Raw genomic sequence first — 20420 nt, forward strand, 5'->3', positions numbered from 1 at the left:
TTAAAAGTTTGGACACACTTACATAATCAAGGGTTTTAATTTTTTTTCTCCATAAAACTATTTTCTACATATGGAATTAGGTAGCAGCTAAAAAAAATTAAAAAATAAAGTGTTAAACAAATCAAAACATATTTTATATTCTTCAAAGTAGCCACCCTTAGCCTTGATGAATACTTTGCACACTCTTGGCATTCTCTCAACCAGCTTCACCTGGAATGCTTTTCCAACAGTCTTGAAGGCGTTTACACATATGCTGAGCACTTGTTGGATGATTTTCCTTCACTCTGCGGTCAAACTCATCCCAAACCATCTCAATTGGGTTGAGATTGGGTGATTGTGGAGGCCAGGTCATCTGATGCAGCACTCCATCACTCTCCTTCTTGGTCAAATAGCCCTTACACAGCCTGGAGGTGTGTTGGGTCATTGTCCTGCTGAAAAACACATGATAGTCCCACTAAGACCAAACCAGACGGGATGGCGTATCGCTGCAGAATGCTGTGGTAGCCATGCTGGTTAAGTGTTCCTTGATTTGTAAATAAATCACTGACAGTTTCACCAGCAAAGCACCCCCACACCACCTCCTCCATGCTTCACGGTGGGAACCACACATGCAGAGATCATCCGCTCACCTACTCTGCATCTCACAAAGACACAGCAGTTAGAACAAAAAATATCAAATTTGGACTCATCAGACCAAAGGACAGATATCCACCGGTCTAATGTCAATTGCTCGTGTTTCTTGGCCCAAGCAAGTCTCTTCTTTTTGTTGGTGTCCTTTAGTAGTGGTTTCTTTGCAGTATTTTGACCATGAAGGCCTGATTCACTCAGTCTCCTCTGAACAGTTGATTTGGGCTGCAATTTCTGAGTCTGGTAACTAATGAACTTAACCTCTGCAGCAGAGGTAACTCTGGGTCTTCCTTTCCTGTGGCGGTCCTCATGAGACCCAGTTTTCCCTCATAGCGCTTAATGGTTTTTGGAACTGTTCTTGAAGAAACTTTAAAAGTTCTTGACATTTTCCAGATTGACTAACTTGAAGTAATGATGGGCTGTCGTCTCTCTTTGTTTATTTGAGCTGTTCTTGCCATAATATGGACTTGCTCTTTAACCAAATAGGGCTATCTTCTGTATACCAACCCTACCTTGTCACAACACAACTGATTGGCTCAAACGCATTAAGGAAAGAAATTCCACAAATTAACTTTTAACAAGGCACACCTGTTAACTGAAATACATTCCAGGTGACTACCTCATGAAGCTGGTTGAGAGAATGCCAAGAGTGTGCAAAGCTGTCATCAAGGCAAAGGGGGGCTACTTTGAAGGATCTCAAATATAAAACATATTTTGATTATTTTACACTTTTTTGGTTACTACATGATTCCATATGTTATTTCATAGTTTTGATGTCGTCACTATTATTCTACAATGTAGAAAATAGTAAAAAGAAATAAAAACCCTTGAGAAGGTGTCCAAACTTTTGACTGGTACTGTATGTCCTCCAATATGTCCTCTAACGCCATACCCAGTATGTCCTCTCTAACGCCATACCCAGTATGTCCTCTCTAACACCATACCCAATATGTCCTCTCTAACACCATACCCAGTATGTCCTCTCTAACACCATACCCAGTATGTCCTCTCTAACGCCATACCCAGTATGTCCTCTCTAACGCCATACCCAATATGTCCTCTCTAACGCCATACCCAATATGTCCTCTCTAACGCCATACCCAATATGTCCTCTCTAACACCATACCCAGTATGTCCTCTCTAACACCATACCCAGTATGTCCTCTCTAACACCATACCCAGTATGTCCTCTCTAACACCATACCCAGTATGTCCTCTCTAACACCATACCCAGTATGTCCTCTCTAACACCATACCCAGTATGTCCTCTCTAACACCATACCCAGTATGTCCTCTCTAACACCATACCCAGTATGTCCTCTCTAACACCATACCCAGTATGTCCTCTAACACCATACCCAGTATGTCCTCTCTAACACCATACCCAGTATGTCCTCTCTAACACCATACCCAGTATGCCCTCTCTAACACCATACCCAGTATGTCCTCTCTAACACCATACCCAGTATGTCCTCTAACACCATACCCAGTATGTCCTCTCTAACACCATAACAGCATGTCCTCTCTAACACCATAACAGCATGTCCTCTCTAACATGGCTGTCTAGTGACCAGCAGTCAAACAGGCTGGACCATAATGCATCTGTCTCTTACTTCTCGTGTTGGTAATTCTGGTGGTCATATAAAGGCTGATCCTCTCTGTAGGGGGGAGGAGGAAGAGGAGGAGGGAGGGAGGGAGGAAGAAAAAGGGGAGAAGTGGTAGGAGGAAGAGGGAGATGAAGAGAAGAGGGAGGACAGGTGAAAGAGAAGACAGAATGGACAAGAAATTACATGAGAAAGAGAGAAATACTGATAGATGAAGAATTCTGAAGAATGAATGATTAGTCAATGATTAATGAACTTATGTTACTGTTACTACTGCTAAGAGAAAGATCTTCACTAATCATTACCAACCACTAGCCCAGATATTGACAGGAAAACTATGATTTAACATTCAAGTAAAAAGGAAGTTAAAAAAAAAGAGAGTTTACTGACTTCTCATCCATCTGCGGAGAGAAAGAAGAGAAGAAGAGAGAAGGAGATGGAGGGGGGGGGGGGGTCAGTTTGGAAAAACAAGACGACAATAGATGCAGAGAACAGTCAACAGTGAGGAGACAGTTGTTGTGGGATGCAGAGTATCATGCAGTGGGGTGAAAACATACACAGGCTTTCATTGTTGACGGGTTCTGTCAGAGAAATGCACAGCGTGGGGTGTTCTGACGACGCAGACTCAGTGACTTTCACACCAAACTCGCAAGCAGGCTGTGTGACGAGCATCCAGAGTCCCCGTCGTCCTCTCACTGATCTACAACAGAGCCGGGTTCAAGTTGATGTCTGTATTGACCGATTACCTCACTTCTAAAACTTATTTATTGATTTATTTATTTATTTATTACACCTTTGTTTAACTCGTTAAGTCATTGAAAACACATTATTTTACAATAATTATCTGGCCCACATATTTATTCCACCAAATGGTGTAAAATTCCAATATTTATGCGCAGAACTTAACTTATTTACGACCAACCGGAAACTCAAATACAGGTAGGAGTATTCAGATCCCTTGACCTTTCCACATTTTGTTATGTTACAGCCTTATTCTAAAAATAAATACAAATCCTCCACAATCTACACAGAATACCCTATAAATGTTTGCCAATGTATTCAAAATAAAAAACAGAAATAATTTATTTACATAAGTATTTCAGACCCTTTGCAATGAGACTCAAAATTGAGCTCAGGTGCATCCTGTTTCCATTGATCATCCTTGAGATGTTTCTACAACTTGATTGGAGTCCACCTGTGGTCAATTCAATTGGACGTGATGTGGAAAGGCACACACCTGTTTATATAAAGTCCCACAGTTGACAGTGCATGTCAGAGCAAAAACCAAGCTATGAGGTCGAAGGAATTGTCCGTAGAGCTCAGAGACAGGATTGTGTCGAGGCACGGAAGAGTACAAAAACATTTCTGCAGCATTGAAGGTCCCAAAGAACAGTGGCCTTCGTCATTCTTAAATGGAAGAAGTTTTGAACCACCAATACTCTTCCTAGAGCTGGCTCCCCGGCCAAACTGAGCAATTGGGAGAGAAGGGCCTTGGTCAGGGAGGTGACCAAGAACCCAATGGTCACTCTGAGCTCTATAGAGTTGCTTTAGAAAGGCACATGCGCCCTGCTTGGAGCTCGCCATCTCAGACAATGAGAAACAAGATTCTCTGGTCTGATGAAAGCAAGATTGAACTCGTTGGCTTGAATGCCATGCATCACGTCTGGAGGAAACCTGGCACCATCCCTACGGTGAAGCATGGTGGTGGGAGCATCATGCTGTGGGGATGTTTTTCAGTGTCAGAGACTGATACACTAGTCAAGATCGAGGCAAAGATGAACGGAGGAAAGTACAGAGAGATCCTTGATGAAAACCTGCTCCAGATCACTCAGGACCTCCAGAATAGGGCGAAGGTTCACCTTCCAACAGGACAACGACCCTAACCACACATCCAAGATAATGCAGAAGTGGCTTCAGGACAAGTCTCTGAATGTCCTTGAGTGGTCCAGCCAGAGTCCGGACTTGAACCCGATCTAACATCTCTGGAGAGACCTGAAAATAGCTGTGCAGCGATGCTCCCCATCCAACCTGACAGAGCTTGAGAGGATGTGCAGAGAAGAATGGGAGAAACTCCCCAAATACAGGTGTGCAATGCTTGTAGCGTCATACCCCAAAAGACTTGAGGCTGTAATCGCTGCCAAAGGTGCTTCAACAAAGTAAAGGGTCTGAATACTTACATAAATGTGATATTTCATTTTAAATAAATTAGCAAACATTTCTAAAAACCTGTTTTTGTGATTATGGGGTATTATTGTGTGTAGATTGAGGAAAACAAATTATTGAATCAATTTTAGAATAAGTCTGTAACGTAACAAAATGTGGAAAAAGTCAAGGGGTTTGAATACATTGCGTACACACTTCAATAATGTCACAGTAATAATGGTGTAATAATGGTATAATAATGGTGTAATAATGTAATAATGGTGTAATAATGTAATAAATGCTGTGTCATTGGACTGATGCATCACGACAGCAGGGTAAAAAGCTCTGATCAAATATACCAGACCTGCTAGTATACAACAAGCCCAGACATTGGACACATTCCCTGCTTTGTTCGGTATCACCCAGCCATGCCAAACTACCTAGTACGCCCATTGACTAGATTACTACTGTGCAGTGAAAAGACCTCAAATTAAACCTGATCTTCTGAAGAAGGGTTGGGATATAGTCCATCAGTGTCGTTTTGCGGGGGGAGAGAACATTGTCTGCATCCATCAACTAGCTAGCTTTACCAGTATTATAATATACGTATCGGTGAATCGCTGTTACATATGAAACAGGAGTGATAGTGTAATCAATGTGTAATAACTACATTAAAACATTTCATATTTGAGGTCCTGATTGGTCAACAAGCTTATTTGATACGTCAAATAGTGTTATTTCACGTCCATATTTTTTCTGGATACACACGGGAAACTGTGGAGCGATGCAGTTCTTAACACAAACCGGTAGACCCAGAACCTACTACCATACCCCGTTCAAAAAGCACTTCAATATTTTGTTTTACCCATTCACCCTCAGACCCGAACAACCCTGCCCTTTAGCAAGTCACAGATTAGACCTGAACAGGAATAGCAATATGCTCGGTATGATTTAGTCTCTGTCATAAAGAAAGCAGCTGTGTGAAGGAGTGGCAGTTTAGAATCGTGGTGGGCAACCTAATCCACAAAACATACTGGAGGGAGACTGCTGAAGGAAAGACTACTAACTACGTCTTTAGAAACTCTTCACAACAAACTGGTATGACTTCATTTAAGAGATTCAAAAAAAATAGTCTTATGAAGAACACAGGTTGAATTTGAAGCTTTTTCACGATAGAGAGTCAACCGTTTCTAGTGTTATAAACCCTAATTTCTCAGTATGACGTGCTTGCGACGCCGAAATGAGCATGAGAAGAGCTATACAGAATACAGACGTGTGGTCTTAACTGTTAATAACAACTTTATGACGCGTCATAAAAAGTTGAATTTGAGTAAACTAGTGTTTTTTTTTTTTAAACCTCCGTCTCTCCATGAAGTGTTTTAGACAGTGAAAGCATGAGAAGAACTATACAAGGCAGGCTTTCAGGTCCATGTGACTTCCCCGAGTAAGGCTAGTCAGGTAATGCAGCACCGCCACAGTAAAAAAAAAAAACATTCTGACAGCTCAGCAGATTCTAAGCGAAGGGTCCTGAGCACAGCACAGCTAAATACAGCCACAGACAACTTCTAGACCTCACCAAAAAAGACTTTAACCCTTCCTATCCCATCGCCAACACACCACGGTGACCGTAGACTGTGTACCAAGTATCAGGCATGGAATAAGGGTTGCAAGATGCTGCAAACTTTCCCAAAACTATCTGGTTTTCCTAGAAATCCTGATCAGAGGATTCTGGATTCCCTACTTCCTCCCTCCTGGAATATTCCAACCAAGATTTGGGAGAAGAAAAAAAAACGTACAGTAACACTTGGTCAGACTTCCCCAGTCCCCCGTCGGGGCATGGGACTCTGTCCCCTGTGGCTCAGTTGGTAGAGCATGGTGTTTGCAACGCCAGGGTTGTGGGTTCGATTCCCACGGGGGACCAGTACGGGGAAGAAAGAAAAAAAAAATGTATGAAATGTATGCATTCACTACTGTAAGTCGCTCTGGATAAGAGCGTCTGCTAAATGACTAAAATGTAAATGTAAGGTGTCGAAAGCTTTTCACAGGGATGCTGTCCCATGTTGACTCCAATGATTCCCCACAGTTGTGTCAGGTTGGCTGGATGTCCTTTGGGTGGTGGACCGTTCTTGATACACACGGGGAAACTGTTGAGCGTTTCAGTTCTTAACACAAACCGTCACACCCAGAACCTACTACCATACCCCGTTCAAAAAGAACAACAATATTTTGTTTTACCCATTCACCCTCAAATGGTACACATACATGTCTCAATTGTCTCAAGGCTTAAAATCATTATTTAACCGGTCTCCTCCTCTTCATCTACACCGGATTTAACAAGTGACAACAACAAGGGATCAAAGCTTTCACCTGGATTCACCTGGTCAGTCTATGTCATGGAAAGAGCAGGTGTTCATAATGTTTTGTACTCTCAGCATACAGGGAATACAGTGCCATTGAGGACACAGACTAAGTCATGTTACAGGTGACCAGTACTCCTGACAGACTAAGTCATGTTACAGGTGACCAGTACTCCTGACAGACTAAGTCATGTTACAGGTGACCAGTACTCCTGACAGACTAAGTCATGTTACAGGTGACCAGTACTCCTGACAGACTAAGTCATGTTACAGGTGACCAGTACTCCTGACAGACTAAGTCATGTTACAGGTGACCAGTACTCCTGACAGACTAAGTCATGTTACAGGTGACCAGTACTCCTGACAGACTAAGTCATTTTACAGGTGACCAGTACTCCTGACAGACTAAGTCATGTTACAGGTGACCAGTACTCCTGACAGACTAAGTCATGTTACAGGTGACCAGTACTCCTGACAGACTAAGTCATGTTACAGGTGACCAGTACTCCTGACAGACTAAGTCATGTTACAGGTGACCAGTACTCCTGACAGACTAAGTCATGTTATAGGTGACCAGTACTCCTGACAGACTAAGTCATGTTACAGGTGACCAGTACTCCTCTCACAGAAAAACCACATGTTGCTTTACATGTTATCACATGAACTTCACATTAGATCACATGAAATCCATGTGGCTTTTCCCCGTTAAGGGTCCTTTCAGTCGACGTAGAACCTTCTACTGTTTAGAAACAACCAATGACGCTAAGAAACCCTTGTAAAGCGGTATACAGGTGTTCTATTCTCCCCGTCGATGGTGTGTGTGTGTGTATGTACAGTTAACTACAGTACAGTTAGGAAGAGGGGGAAATTAAACAACTTCTGAAATCCATGATGACTTCTACGTCTTCCAGCATGTTCCAGTTTAGTTAACAGAACGGAACAGTTTCAAAGCTGGTTAACGCAAGCCAGAGATTAAACAATTCATCAGTCCCAAAAATGGCACTCTATTCCATATGTAGTGCACTACTTTTGACCAAGGCCCTCTTAGTAGTGCACTATATAGGGAATAGGGTGCCATTTGGGACCCAGGAATGGACAGAGGTATGTTAAATAGAGGGTGCGCCGAGTTACAAAAACATCACCCCTGGTGTGGGACATTCCCCAATGATGGACGTGGGGCCTGAATGAAACCGTTTGGGAATCCCTGGACAAGAGAAAAACACACTACTCTTCCTACCAGAACTAAATGAGAAAGACAGACGTACAACATTGTCACTTAGGAATCTTAACGCGGGAATAATGACTACACTGTGGAGAGAATTAGGCTGATGGGAAGTCAATTTTATTTCCTGTATTCTACTCAACAGTCTGGTCCCAACAGACCAGGAGAAGGCCTCTTCTGATCAGGTCATCATTTGGGTTCCCGAGTGGCGCAGAGGTCTAAGGCGCTGCATTTCAGAGCAAGAGGTGTCACTACAGTCCCTGGTTTGAATCCAGGCTGTATCACATCCGGCCGTGATTGGGAGTCCCATAGGGCGGCACACAATTGGACCGTCCGGGTTTGGCCGGTGTAGGCCGTCGTTGTAAATAAAGAATTTGTTCTTAACGGACTTCCCTAGTTAAATAAAACTCAACCTTCACTCTTAAAGGTGCAGTCAGCAATTTCTCCTCCCCAGAGAGTTCCCTGAATGATTCAGATATGAAATAAATACAGAAATCACCCTTCCACATGAACCCAGAGTGACTCGTTTCACAACCCAAACACCGTGAAAACATTTAGTCTTTGAGAGTTGAGTTGGTTTGCATGGTTGGTTGTTTGTCTGTTTGTTTGTGTACCTACCCGTTGTGCCCGTTTGTCTGTTTGTTTGTGTACCTACCCGTTGTGTGGCTGTAGCATGCTGGCGGGGGCCATTGAGGCCGGGGTGTTAACTTTAGGGGCGTACGCCACGGGTTTAATGACCGTGTTACCGCCGCCAGGCGTGAATGGCCGCGCCATCTTGTTGATGGCGGTGCTGGGGGCAAAGGAGTATTTTGGCTGAACGGAGGCGGGGGCGAGCGAATCCTACAGGGTGTGAGAGGAGGGGGGGGGGTGGGGGGGGAGACACAGGGGGGAAAACCCATAGCAAATAACATGCAGTTAGACAAACACACACATATGCATAAATTGTGTGGTATTGTACGACACACACACACACACACACACACACACACAAAAAACATCTGGCCACACACAGCAGACAGTGTCATATTATCATCTGCTGAAAACCAGCTCTGTTAGCCTCAACATGGCTCAGAACATCAATAGGTGTTGCCAAGGCCAGCTCTGTCTCTCTGTGTGGAGGGAGGAGAGGCTGAAGAAGTGTGAACGCACCCAACTGTCTGACTTGCGTCCCAAATGGCAAACCTATTCACTATATAGTGCACTACCTTTGACCCATTGACTACCCATAGTAAGTGCACTACTTTTGACCCATTGACTACCCATAGTAGTGCACTACGTAGGGAATAGAGAGCCATTTGGAAAGCAACCATGTTATCTTGGAGAGCTGGAGTTTGTGCCACTGAGGATCTGTCTCTGTTAGCTTGGATATGACACTTAACACTTAAATAGATTTCCAAAAATGAACTTTAAAAGTTACACTGCGTTTTCCTCAGCTGGGATTTCTCAGTGTGTCAGAGAGGATGTTATGACAGAATGTCCACTTAGGGGTAAGATGTTTAAATGTATACTGCCTTCCAATACAAATAACACTGTATTTCTGTAATAGGGCTTTGAACTATGAACTTTGCATGATAATGAATACATTTGGGTTGAAATGGCAAAAACTGTTACGATAACGTTATGTTGCCTTGAGTCTGGGTTTGCACAACGCTCTTTAGGGTCACACATACACACACGTGTATAAGGACTACTATTATAATTTCATTCAACAAACAAACGTCAAAACGTATAAGTGGCTACTGCTTATGCAATGTGTGCTGTGAGCCAGCTGCCAGCCTGATGGAGGGAGGATTGAATCAGAATGACTGAAAGACTTTTAAATGCAAGGTGACGGTGTAGGTTGTTAAGAGACGCCACTTAGAGCCAAACAAAGTGAATTCCTCTCATCCCGCCACCACAATGCAATATTAACAGCCTGTTGTGGAAACTGTATGTAAGCACGATCATAGACAGGGTAATAAATGTTTTGGACTATGAAGAGACATAGGACTTGACCGTTTAGTCACTGCCTAGTGAAGACAGGGCTCTGTTGATTCACATTGCAGAAGCATCACCATTTACAGGGTTTCAGGAGGTGTGAGGTTAAGACAACACAGACATTAAAACGCAAATCTGAAACCCTTTTCCATGTATAGCTTACTACTTTTGACCTGAGCCCTTATAGATTAGTGCACTATACAGGGAATAAGGTGGTGTTTGGGATGCAAAACCAGACACTCTTACCTTCTGATCGCCACCCGCATGGAAAGCTCTGAAAGAAAAGATGGTAAAATAAGTGTTAAAAAAGAAATTTAGAACACCACAGCGGTAGATCCTATAAAACGTTACATTTATATAAAAAAAAGTCTGAATGTATCCTTTTCTGCATTTGAAATTAAAAGTTCAAACTTAAAATCTCTCGACCTCAACACTTCTCAGATAGTTTAAGTTCTTTGTTCTGCCTAAAAATAAACCCTTGTTTGCTGCATTTACATATTCAAGGAGCAGTGTTCAACGTGGACCTCAATATGGACTTTTGGGAACAGTTCTGAAATAGAAACATTAACTTCTCAGGGTCTAACTTCGTTTAATTTGCAGGACATTTATGAATATTAAAACAGTCTATGGTGTATAGTTTGTTTTTATTATAACTTTGGTTAGTTATGAAGAACTTTCTTGATGGAGAATAAATGTTATTATATAGGCTTAGTTACCATAATCAAAAATCGAGTTTTTCCGATGTCTTAAAATGCAGGGAACTAAATCCAACAAACAAATTCATATTTGTCTCGATTTAAGTGTTAAATATGCACTAATCCCAAATATCCAAAGTTAGAATTACACCTCGTCTCCCAAAAATAGTAAAGTGAACCACTATTACTTCCTAACGCCGAGGCCCCAGGTACCTCATTATTACTTCCTAACGCCGAGGCCCCAGGTACCTCATTATTACTTCCTAACACCGAGGCCCCAGGTACCTCATTATTACTTCCTAACGCCGAGGCCCCAGGTACCTCATTATTACTTCCTAACACCGAGGCCCCAGGTACCTCATTATTACTTCCTAACGCCGAGGCCCCAGGTACCTCATTATTACTTCCTAACGCCGAGGCCCCAGGTACCTCATTATTACTTCCTAACGCCGAGGCCCCAGGTACCTCATTATTACTTCCTAACGCCGAGGCCCCAGGTACCTCATTATTACTTCCTAACGCCGAGGCCCCAGGTACCTCATTATTACTTCCTAACGCCGAGGCCCCAGGTACCTCATTATTACTTCCTAACACCGAGGCCCCAGGTACCTCATTATTACTTCCTAACGCCGAGGCCCCAGGTACCTCATTATTACTTCCTAACGCAGAGGCCCCAGGTACCTCATTATTACTTGCTAACACCGAGGCCCCAGGTACCTCATTATTACTTGCTAACACCGAGGCCCCAGGTACCTCATTATTACTTGCTAACACCGAGGCCCCAGGTACCTCATTATTACTTCCTAACACCGAGGCCCCAGGTACCTCATTATTACTTCCTAACACCGAGGCCCCAGGTACCTCATTATTACTTCCTAACGCCGAGGCCCCAGGTACCTCATTATTACTTCCTAACGCCGAGGCCCCAGGTACCTCATTATTACTTCCAAACGCCGAGGCCCCAGGTACCTCATTATTACTTCCTAACACCGAGGCCCCAGGTACCTCATTATTACTTCCTAACGCCGAGGCCCCAGGTACCTCATTATTACTTCCTAACACCGAGGCCCCAGGTACCTCATTATTACTTCCTAACACCGAGGCCCCAGGTACCTCATTATTACTTCCTAACACCGAGGCCCCAGGTACCTCATTATTACTTCCTAACACCAGAGGCCCCAGGTACCTCATTATTACTTCGCTAACACCGAGGCCCCAGGTACCTCATTATTACTTCCTAACACCGAGGCCCCAGGTACCTCATTATTACTTCCTAACACCGAGGCCCCAGGTACCTCATTATTACTTCCTAACACCGAGGCCCCAGGTACCTCATTATTACTTCCTAACACTTCCCAGGTACCTCATTATTACTTCCTAACGCCGAGGCCCCAGGTACCTCATTATTACTTCCTAACACTGAGGCCCCTATGTGGGTAGGGAACCTGATATTCAAATTATCATTCTCTAGGCTTTATAATGGGAGTGCCTCTCCATAGCAATCACAGGCATCCCACTCAAACCCTTTGACACCACTGTCCTCAGTCCCTATCCTTTAACATTCCTGTCCTCCGTCCCTATCCTTTAACATTCCTGTCCTCCGCCCCTATCCTTTAACATTCCTGTCCCTATCCTTTAACATTCCTGTCCTCTGCTAACCTGGTCCCAGATCTGTTTGTGCTGTCCTGTTAACTCCCATGGTCAGGAGTTGGCATGACAGCACAGCCAGATCTGGGATCAGGCTAGTCCTCGGTCCCTATCCCTGTTAAATATTTCACTGGCTGATATAGGGTTAAGCATATATTAGCCTAAATCGTCCCAAATGACACCCCATGCCCTATACAGTGAACTACGACGCAATCCCAATTGCACTCTACACTGCCCTCACCCACCTAAATAAGAAGAATACATATGTGAGAATTCTGTTCATTGACTACAGCTCAGCGTTCCAACACCATTGTCCCCTCCAAGCTCGTCATCAACCTTAGGAACCTGGGACTGGACACCTCTCTCTGCAACTGGGTCCTGGACTTGCTGACGGGACTGGCCGGCCGCAGGTGGTAAGGGTAGGCAACAACACCTTCATCACGCTGACCCTCAACATGGGGGCCCCTCAGGGGTGTGTGCCTAGTCCCTTCCTGTACTCCTTGTTCACCCGATTGCAAAGCCACGCAAGACTCCAACACCGTCAAGTTTGCTGACGACACGCCGGTAGTAGGCCTGATCACCGGCGACGATGAGACAGCCAACCGGGAGGAGGTCAGTGGCCTGGCTGTACGGTGCCAGGACAACAACCTCTCCCTCAATGTCAGTAAGACCAAGGAGCTGATCGTGGACTATAGGAGTGAGAGTGGAGAGCACGCCCCCATCCACATCGACGGGGATGTTGTGCTGAGGGTCGAAAGCTTCAAGTTCCTTGACATCCACATCACTAAGGACTTAACATAGTCCACAGCCGCACAGCCGTGAAGAGGGCACGGCAGCACCTCTTCCTGCTCGGGAGGCTAAAAAGATGATTTGGCATGGGCCTTCAAATCCTCAAAAAAGTTCTACAGTTGCACCATCGAGAGCATCTTGACTGGATGCATCACCGCTTGGTATGTATGGCAAATGCACCTCCCTTGACCACAAAACGCTACAGACGCTGGCGCGGACAGCCCAGTACATGACTGACATCACTGGGGCCGAGCTCCCTGCCATCCAGGACCTCTATAATCAGGCGTGTCAGAGAAAGGCCCAAAAAACTGCCAAAGACTCAGGCCACAGATGGTTCACTCTGCTATTGTCCGGCAAACTGTACCAGAGCATCGGCTTTCGGACCAACAGGCGCCGAGACAGCTACCACACCCAAGCCATAAGACCCCTAAATAGCCAGACTGCTAAATGGTTAATTAATGGTAACCAAAACGATCTGTACCGACTATCGTGCACTGACCGTACACAAACAAACTTCATATGCACACTTTACACTCATCATTTGCTGCTGCTACACTGCTCTTTATTTTATTATTATTAATCATTATCATCCACCCTGCCTTCATGTAGATATTTACCTAAAAATACCTTATTATTATTATTATCTATCCTGATACCTAGTCACTTTACCCTGCCTTCATGTACATATCTACCTCAAATACCTTATTATTATCTATCCTGATGCCTAGTCACTTTACCCTGCCTTCATGTACATATCTACCTCAAATACCTTATTATTATCTATCCTGATGCCTAGTCACTTTACCCTGCCTTCATGTACATATCTACCTCAAATACCTTATTATCTATCCTGATACCTAGTACTTCTGCACATTGATCTACTGCTAACCTACAAAGCATTACATGGGCTTGCTCCTACCCATCTTTCCGATTTGGTCCTGCCGTACATACCTACACGTACGCTATGGTCATAAGACACAGGCCTCCTAATTGTCCCTAGAATTTCTAAGCAAACAGCTGGAGGCAGGGCTTTCTCCTATAGAGATCAATTTTTATGGAATGGTCTGCCTATCCATGCGAGAGACGCAGACTCGGTCTCGACCTTTAAGTCTTTATTGAAGACTCATCTCTTCAGTAGGTCCTATGATTGAGTGCAGTCTGGCCCAGGAGTATGAAGGTGAACGGAAAAGCACTGGAGCAACTAACCGCCCTTGCTGTCTCTGCCTGGCCGGTTCCCCTCTCTCCACTGGGATTCTCTGCCTCTAACCCTATTACAGGGGCTGAGTCACTGGCTTATTGGTGTTCTTCCATGCCGTCCCTAGGAGGGGTGCGTCACTAGAGTGGGTTGAGTCACTGACGTGGTCTTCCTGTCTGGGTTGGCGCTCCCCCTTGGGTTGTGCCGTGGCGGAGATCTTTGTGGGCTATACTCGGCCTTGTCTCAGGATGGTAAGTTGGAGGTTGAAGATATCCCTCTAGTGGTGTGGGGGCTGTGCTTTGGCAAAGTGGGTGGGGTTATATCCTGCCTGTTTGGCCCTGTCCGGGGGTATCGTCGGACGGGGCCACGGGGTCTCCTGACCCCTCCGGTCTCAGCCTCCAGTATTTACGCTGAAATCATTTGTGAGTCGGGGGGCTAGGGTCAGGCTGTTATATCTGGGAGTATTTCTCCTGTCTTATCCGGTGTCTTTGTGTGAATTTAAGTATGCTCTCTCTCTCTCTCGATGTACATTTGTATGTCGTCATAGAAGTGAATTTTCTGCGCTGTTAAGACTCAGTATATTTGGTATTATTATTATTATTATTATTATTATTTTTGTTGTGCAGATTTCTGGTAAGTACCAGTTTCTAATTGTATTCTTATTGCACAAGTGTGATTATTGCTATTATAAAAACTGTTTAACAACGTAATTAGAGCTGATATACCATGGCTGTCAGCCAAATCAGCATTCAGGGCTCGAACCACCCAGTGTATAATTGTATTCGTATCGTCAAACTGTAATTACTGATTACTTTTAAAATAGACACAAACCATAGTCTTTACCTGAGTAATATTTCTTCAATTATTATTTGGTTGAAATGTCTAATGATAAATGTTATTCACAATATACAGTTGAAGTCAGAAGTTTACATACACCTATATATTTAAACTCAGTTTTTACGAGTTTTAAATGACTCCAACCTAAGTGTTTGTAAACTTCCCACTTCAACTGTACATAGCATATATGCTCGGTCTCTAACTTTGCATCTCTGAGCTGAGGTTTAACTCAAATCCTTTAATGCTAGGACATAGATTGCAAGATATTAGCTATTTGTTCCTTAGCCTCTTAATAATTTAACCTCGGATAGATCCATTGGATACCGTTACGGCTTTCAGCATTTCCCCCTAATGGAGTCAGATAGTATATAATACCAGAGGTAATAGACCTCAACACTAACTCATTCTCCGTCATCCTCACACAAAACTGGATCTCCACCCATCTGCCCAGAAGGAAAGCCAAGAGAGTTATGTCGTGTTCTGTTACTTTTGGCAAATTAGACCGACCTGGGAAAGAACCGGAGGTGAACGGCAGAATTCCGGGGGAATTAAGGACGCTGCCTTAATAAATGGACTGAGATTGACCTAGGTTCAGTCACAAAATGTCACCCACCTTATTCCCTAGATAGCACACTACTTTGGACCATAGCCCCTGGTCAAAGTAGTGAAATATGGGCCCTGGTCAAAAAGCACTTGGCTATTATAGGGAATAGGGTGCCATTTGGGATGCCTGCCTGGGATGTACTGAATCACTAACTTGATACAACACCCTGTTCTCCCTAATACACTAGTCTTCGTCCCAAATTGCACTTTATTCCCTACATAGTGCACTACTACCCTATGGGCCCTGGTCAAAAGTAGTGCACTACTAGCCTATAGACCCTGGTATAAAGAAGTGTACTACGTAGGGAATAGGGGGCCATTTGGGATGGAGACATTGTGCGACTGCCAAACACCAGTGATTCCAGAGATAATGCCTCTTTCCGACTAACCCATAGCATTCTTCTCTTTTCAAGGTCACATACAGTCAAAAGTTTGGACACACTTACTCATTCAAGGGGTTTTCCTTTATTTCTACAGAATTTCTACAGAATAATAGTGAATACGTCAAAAAACTATGAAATAACACATATGGAATAATGTAGTAACAAACAAAAAAACTAAAAAAAAAGCGTTAAATCAAAATATATTTTATTCTTCAAAGAAGCCACCCTTTGCCTTGATGACAGCTTTGCACAAAATAGGGGACTGTGAACAAATATGAACGATGAAATCCCAACACAATCATCACCACCACCACCACCACCACCACACACGGAGTGTTGCCAGTGGAACAGTGACACACAACCCTATTGTGTCTGTCTCTGGATGATCAGTGATATATTACTGGGTGGAGCAGTTTCCTTCACTGGGATGTACACCCTATAGTAGTGCACTACTTTGGACCACACCCTCACTTTGTTATTCTACTCACTTGCTAGAATTTTTTTTAATAGTTTTTTTTTAATCGTGTACACACACACACACACACTTAACGAGGCAGTTAATTATAACAAAATTCTTATTTACATTGACTGCCTACACCGGCCAAACCCGGACGACGCTGGGCCAATTGTGCGCAGCCCTGTGGGACTCCCAATCAAAGCCGGTTGTGATACAGCCTGGATTATTTATATATAAACAACAATATATGCCATTCAGCAGATGCTTTTATCCAAAGTGACTTAGTCATACATTTACCTATGGGTGGACCCGGGAATCGAACACACTAGTCTGGTATTACAAGCACCATGCTCTATCAACTGAGCGACAGAGGAGAGGACCGCATCCTAAAGACTAGGACGATACTTCATCATAGCCGTGGAATATAAAAACGAGGCCCCAAACCAAAGCCAATACACACCATCATTCAGTCATCAAACTGTCTTCCTAACTCATCCGAAAACCAAACTGTGGAAGGCCCTCCAAACCCCCTGAGAGACAAACAGAACAGCTCATATCCAGCATTAAAAAGAGATGAGTTTCAGCTTAATGCAACTCAACGGGAGCTTATTGTCTATTGTGACAGAGAGGGGTTGAGGAAGAGAAGGGTGAGGGTCACGGGTAGGAGGAAGAATCCGTGTGATTTACAATTGTTCTTCTAAAGAAAGGCGTTGGGGTTATACGGGGAGGAAACTGGTGAGAGTGAGTGAGTGAGTGAGTGAGTGAGTGAGTGAGTGAGTGAGTGAGTGAGTGAGTGAGTGAGACAGGTCTGTCTAGTGTGACATCAGATTCACTACTGACGAGTACAGACCTGCCTAATCCTTTACAACCAACACCTACGACTGAGAAACTCAACACACAATCAAACAACGCATGCAGTGGTGGTGACCCATATATTCACAACATCATCATCAAGTGTGTATACACACACACAACATTGTTTTTTTCATTACTGGTCCCTCGTGGGAATCGAATCTACAACTCTAGCATTGCAAGCGGCATGCTCTACCAACTGAGCCACACACACACACACACACACACAATAAAGATGTTTTGCTCGATGTGTTGTCTAATAACACAGTTCATATCCGTACGGTGTCTGTTTCAGCTACAGAAAACTCTACAGTATCACTAGATGTACTGTAAGGCCACAAAAAAAGTTTTCAATATGCTTATGTATGGTACACACCTGACATATAACTTTTAAGGCCAAGCACAATGTTGTTTGTTTAAAGACACAGTTCTCCAAAAAGAGGTGGATGTACAGGGAGTGGTTCATGACATTTTAGGAACTTAAAATAAATAAAAATGTGTTAGATTATGTCCTGTTTTGGTCAGTCAGTTTATGAATAGTACTGCCAAATTAAAAAACAACAAACTGACCGTGACCCTGAATCCAACCAGCCACTTTGTTCCTGTGCCCTGATCTGTTGGCTAAACCGCAGGTATACATCTGAACACTCTGGGTCATTCACCAAAGTCTGGTCTGGTCTGACAGAAGACACAGGCTTCACCCCCCCCCTCCCCCCCAAAAAAGTAGTGCCCTATATAGGGAATAGGGTGCCATTTGGGACTCAGACATATTCCACTACAGCATCAGAGAGGAGGTTGAAGGACAGAGGTTACAATTTGTAAGTCGCTCTGGATAAGAGCGTCTGCTAAATGACATAAATGTAAATGTTACAGGAAGAACAACACACAGCCTTCCCTGTAGAGCATGGTGTTTGCAACGCCAGGGTTGTGGGTTCGATTCCCACGGGGGGCCAGTACGGAGAAAAATGTATGCATTCACTACTGTAAATCGCTCTGGATAAGAGCGTCTGCTAAATGACTAAAATGTAAATGTTTAGACTTGACTGCCTCTAACCCTGCTATATTTAAGAGAAGAGGAGAACACGGAACCCAAACCGGCTGCGCGCGTGCGCCATCGTGCGCCATCGTGCGCCATCGTGCATAAATGTATTTTGTCCCCCCGACACCAAACGCGATCACGACACACAGGTTAAAATATCAAAACAAACTCTGAACCAAATTACATTAATTTGGGGACAGGTCGAAAAGCATTAAACATTTATGGCAATTTAGCTAGTTGTTGCGAGCTAATTTGTCCTATTTAGCTAGCTTGCTGTTGCTAGCTAATTTGTCCTGGGATATAAATGTTGAGTTGTTATTTAACCTGAAATGCACAAGGTCCTCTACTCTGACAATTAATCCACATAAAACGGTCAACCGAATCGTTTCTAGTCATCTCTCCTTCCTTCCAGGCTTTTTCTTCTTTGGACTTTATATGGCGATTGGCATCTAAACTTTCATAGTATTACCACGACGACAGGTAACAAAGTTCGTATTTCAGTCACCCACGTGGGTATAACCAACGAGGAGATGGCACGTAGGTACCTGCTTCTATAAACCAATGAATAGATGGGAGGGGCAGGACTTGCAGTGCGATCTGCGTCAGAAATAGGAATGACTTCTATTTTATCCCATGGCAACGCAGATGCTCGTTGATGCGCACGGGCGGTGTGGGTATAATAATTGAATAACATAGATTTCTAAATGTATTTTTGCAACGCTCGCGCACGCGACGCGAGCAGTGTAGTCAGGGTATTAGGCATCGTCACAAACAGCACCTGCGACGTCCCTCCCACTCTGTCTACTGAGATCTGCTGTTTGGTAGTCTGCTTGTTACAGGCCAGTGGGCCTGGGAGGATCGTCAGATGATGTGGCGCACCTGGGCAGGCTGGCCACATCAGCCAACCTCTCTTCCCCTAGGCAGACTGGCCACATCAGCCAACCTCTCTTCCCTCTTCACCTGGGCAGACTGGCCACATCAGCCAACATCTCTCTTCCCTCTTCACCTGGGCAGGCTGGCCACATCAGCCAACATCTCTCTTCCCTCTTCACCTGGGCAGGCTGGCCACATCAGCCAACCTCTCTTCCCTCTTCACCTGGGCAGGCTGGCCACATCAGCCAACATCTCTCTTCCCTCTTCACCTGGGCAGGCTGGCCACATCAGCCAACATCTCTTCCCTCTTCACCTGGGCAGGCTGGCCACATCAGCCAACATCTCTTCCCTCTTCACCTGGGCAGACTGGCCACGTCAGCCAACATCTCTCTTCCCTCTTCACCTGGGCAGACTGGCCACATCAGCCAACCTCTCTTCCCTCTTCACCTGGGCAGACTGGCCACATCAGCCAACATCTCTCTTCCCTCTTCACCTGGGCAGGCTGGCCACATCAGCCAACATCTCTCTTCCCTCTTCACCTGGGCAGACTGGCCACATCAGCCAACATCTCTCTTCCCTCTTCACCTGGGCAAACTGGCTTCCTCCACCTTTTGGTTGTTGGTCTGTTTTCACCAGACAACATTCCCCACTCATCCACACACTACTGATCATATAGGACGTCCACAGCTTATGTTACATTTTTGTATTTATCATTTAGTTTAATAAATGTATTTCTTTTTACATTGAAGTAAATGTAATTGGGGCGGCAGGGTAGCCTAGTCGTTAGAGCGTTGAGCCAGTAACCAAAAGGTTGCTGGATCGAATCCACGACCTGACAAGGTATAAATCTGTCGTTCTGCCCCTGAACAAGGCACTGTTCCTAGGACGTCATTGTAAATAAGAATTTGTTCTTAACTGACTTGCCCAGTTAAAAGGTTAAATAAAAAATAAAAATTCAGTCAAGTGTGGTCTCCCTTTGTTGTAATGAACTAAGAGCCAGCTAACACAGTAGGTGCTCGTCCAATCTGAGATTTTGGTAATATAGTAGTTTTGGTGGTATGTTGTTTGTAAATTGGCCTAATTTGTTTTGTTTGGTTGGCATTTGGTTTGGACTTCCTGTT

The 20420-nt window shown here is 44.2% G+C and overlaps 1 protein-coding gene across 6 annotated transcripts in view; it reads right to left on the reverse strand.

Annotated features, from left to right (window-relative positions):
* pdlim7 (PDZ and LIM domain 7) overlaps nt 1-20420 on the reverse strand; it is a 92516-nt gene that overhangs the window by 27847 nt on the left and 44249 nt on the right. For 3 of the 6 annotated variants that reach the window (XM_082974885.1, XM_082974887.1, XM_082974886.1), the window contains exons 4-5: nt 10176-10203; nt 8608-8792 (exon numbers count right to left, since the gene is read on the reverse strand). In XM_082974885.1, coding sequence (XP_082831011.1) covers nt 8608-8792; nt 10176-10203 — 213 coding nt within the window. 6 annotated transcript variants of the gene reach the window in all.

This window comes from Salmo salar, chromosome 05, assembly GCF_965601325.2.
Source record: "Salmo salar chromosome 05, fSalSal1, whole genome shotgun sequence".
Classification (NCBI taxonomy): Eukaryota; Metazoa; Chordata; class Actinopteri; order Salmoniformes; family Salmonidae; genus Salmo; species Salmo salar.